We start from the raw sequence: 2,739 nt of genomic DNA, 5'->3' as shown, positions 1-2,739 counted from the left end.
TCGATGTTGGGCAGTGGGTACGAATCCTTCGGACAAGCTTTATTCAGGTCGGTGTAGTCTGTGCATATTCGCCATTGACCGTTCGATTTCTTCACCATGACTACGTTAGCCACCCAAGTAGTATACATGACCTCTCGGATGAACCCGGCCACTTGCAACTTCTTCACCTCTTCCTGGACCGCCTTCCTCTTCTCTTCGCCCATCTTCCTCTTCTTTTGGGCTATAGGCCTGGCCTCTTTAAATAAGGACAGACGGTGTGACATGATAAAGGGGTGTATCCCTGGCATGTCGGCGGTCGTCCAAGCAAATAAGTCTCGGTTACGCCAGAGGGTTGCCCGCAGTTGTTTTGCTACCTCCTCCTCTAGCCCTTAGCCATGTTAGTGATCTGGGTAGGATCTTTTCCCACTATCACGGGTTGGGTTTCTCCTTGCGGTTCGAGGCGATCCTCCGTATTAGTTCGGGGGTCTAAGTCGGCCATCGCGACGTTTGCACTATTTGTTCTCCTCCTGATCTCTCGGGGATACATCTTGAGACCTGCCGCGTAACACTCTCGCGCTACTTTCTGATCGGCCCGGACAGTGCAGATCGTCCCCCGAGCCGTGGGATACTTCATTGTCAAATGGGGGTGGAGACGATGGCTCCAAAGGAATTTAAGCATGGACGTCCTATCATGACGTTGTAGGATGTATTGGCGTCTACTAGCAAGTATCGCACCTTCTTCTCCTCTGCCTCCCGGCCGGTGCCGATACGCGTCCACAAATCCAGATACCCCCTGGTATCCACCCGCTCTCCGGCGAAACCCACCAGTTGTTCATCATACGGGACAATGAGGTCCTCGGAAATGTCCATCTGCCGAAACGTCTTCCAGTAGAGTATGTTGACCGAGCTCCCCTGATCGACCAACACCTTACTCACCCTGTACCGCGCAATTTCAACCGTGATGACCATCGGGTCATCCTGCTCAGGGTCCGGCGCGTGAAAGTCCTCATCGGAAAATGTGATGGGAGGCATCGTCCGCTTAGGAACCTCAACGGCGTGTATGGATCGTAGATGGCGGATGCTTCTTTTCCGTGCGGACGATGATGTTCCCCCGCCTGTAAATCCACCGGAGATCGTGTTAATCATTCCCCATAGCGGTCCGGTATTGCCGCCCACCCGGCTCCTACTTCGACTCCTGCTTCTTTCCCTCCTTCTCTCAGAACTTCTTCCCCGCCCGACCTGACCATGTTGATACCTCGGGCGGTCGTTCCTATTACCCCTGTCGGGTAAAGGTCTGGGACTTCTTTCCCGGGGAGTCGGACGTCCAGCAGGCGCCGCTTCACTCCGGTATCCCCTGACATACTGTTTTAAGTGTCCTGCCTGGATGAGCTCCTCTATCTGATCCTTGAGCGTCATGCAATCTTCGGTGTCGTGACCCATGTTCTGATGATACAGGCAATGTTTGCTACTGTCGGCTCTTGGAGGAGTAGGACGCTTTTGAGGGGTCCGCATTACCTGCGTGCTCAGGGCTTCCTGTAATATCCGAGCCCGGGGGGCATTGAGAGGAGTATACTGAGGGAAGCGAGGGACTCGGGGCCCTTCCCGCCGCTTTACACCACCTGGTCGTTGGGGTTGACCCTGTTGTTTTCCCTCATTCTTGTCCTTCGCGTCCTGCATTTCCCTTCGATAATTTTGCTTCATCTCCTCCACCCTTGCCTCGTCCGCCACCCGCTGGCGTAGTTCCTCCAAGGTTTTAGGTGGGGTTCGGCATACGCTCTCCTTGAAAGGTCCCGGCCTGAGAGCCGGCATCACATACTGCAGGGCCATTTCCAGGCTCAAACCTCTGACCCGTCGCACCGTCTTTGTGAATTGGTCCATGAAGGTTCTGAGCGGCTCCTCCTTTCCCTGCTTCAGATTCATCAGGTCGACCAGAGTGACGTCCTGCGGTCGACACGCGGCGAACTGTTCGTTGGACATGCCACTCAACCCTTTGAAGTTCTCTACTGAACCGTTGGGAAGGGAGTTGAACCATTCCAAGGCCTCTCCCTCGAGGGACAATGAGAACGCCCGACACCAGATGGCATCACACCCCGTACGGAACGCCATGGCGTTGGTGAATGACTTAATATGTGCCTCTGGGTCACTGGTGCCGTCATACATTTTGAATTGCAGGGGAATGAACTGGTCCGAGATGCGGACGTCCATCACAGTCTGTACGAACGGCACCGGAACCGATGGCATCTCTGGCTTTATCAATACTAGGCTTTCCTCTCCTTTCTCTTTTTCCTCCTCGGTGTTTTTCTGTTCCTCCTTTCGCCGATCGTCTTGACCTTGTGCGCTACTGTGGGCCTCCTTGCTGCCTTCTCCGGTTTGTTTCTCTTTTTCACCGCGGAGCTTAGCCAAACACTCGGCTCGTACGACCACCATCTCCTCTTCATGCTTCCTTTGCATTTCCTCATGTCTTCTCTGCATCTCTTCCATCCTCATTTCCAAGGCTCAAACAACTCCGCCCGCCTCGTCTGTGCTCGTGTTTCTTGTGGTCACCATTGGGTATAAGCCTCCGGCCCCACGGTGGGCGCCAAATGTTTCTGCTTTACGGGTCTGGGTCAATCCAAGTCTTCTCTACCGACCGTCCGCCTGGGTCTTCCGGATGTCCGTCTGTCGTCCTCTGTCCTCCTATGGAATCCAGCCGGGTACCTGCTAAAGGCACTCCGACGCTCAAGTCAATGTTCGGTTTTATATATTTAAAGTTAATGATAG

At 54.1% G+C, this 2,739-nt stretch overlaps 1 protein-coding gene across 1 annotated transcript; it reads right to left on the bottom strand.

Annotated features, from left to right (window-relative positions):
* Positions 1-615: 615 nt before the first annotated feature.
* Positions 616-2,460, bottom strand: LOC106759476. The gene has a single exon (XM_014642665.1). The coding sequence runs from the start codon at positions 2,458-2,460 to the stop codon at positions 616-618; it is 1,845 nt and encodes a 614-aa protein (XP_014498151.1).
* Between the last annotated feature and the right edge of the window lie 279 nt (positions 2,461-2,739).

This window comes from Vigna radiata, chromosome 1 (genome assembly GCF_000741045.1).
Source record: "Vigna radiata var. radiata cultivar VC1973A chromosome 1, Vradiata_ver6, whole genome shotgun sequence".
NCBI lineage: Eukaryota > Viridiplantae > Streptophyta > Magnoliopsida > Fabales > Fabaceae > Vigna > Vigna radiata.
Note: the sequence above shows the minus strand (reverse complement) of the source record. Positions and strands in the feature narration are given on the sequence as shown.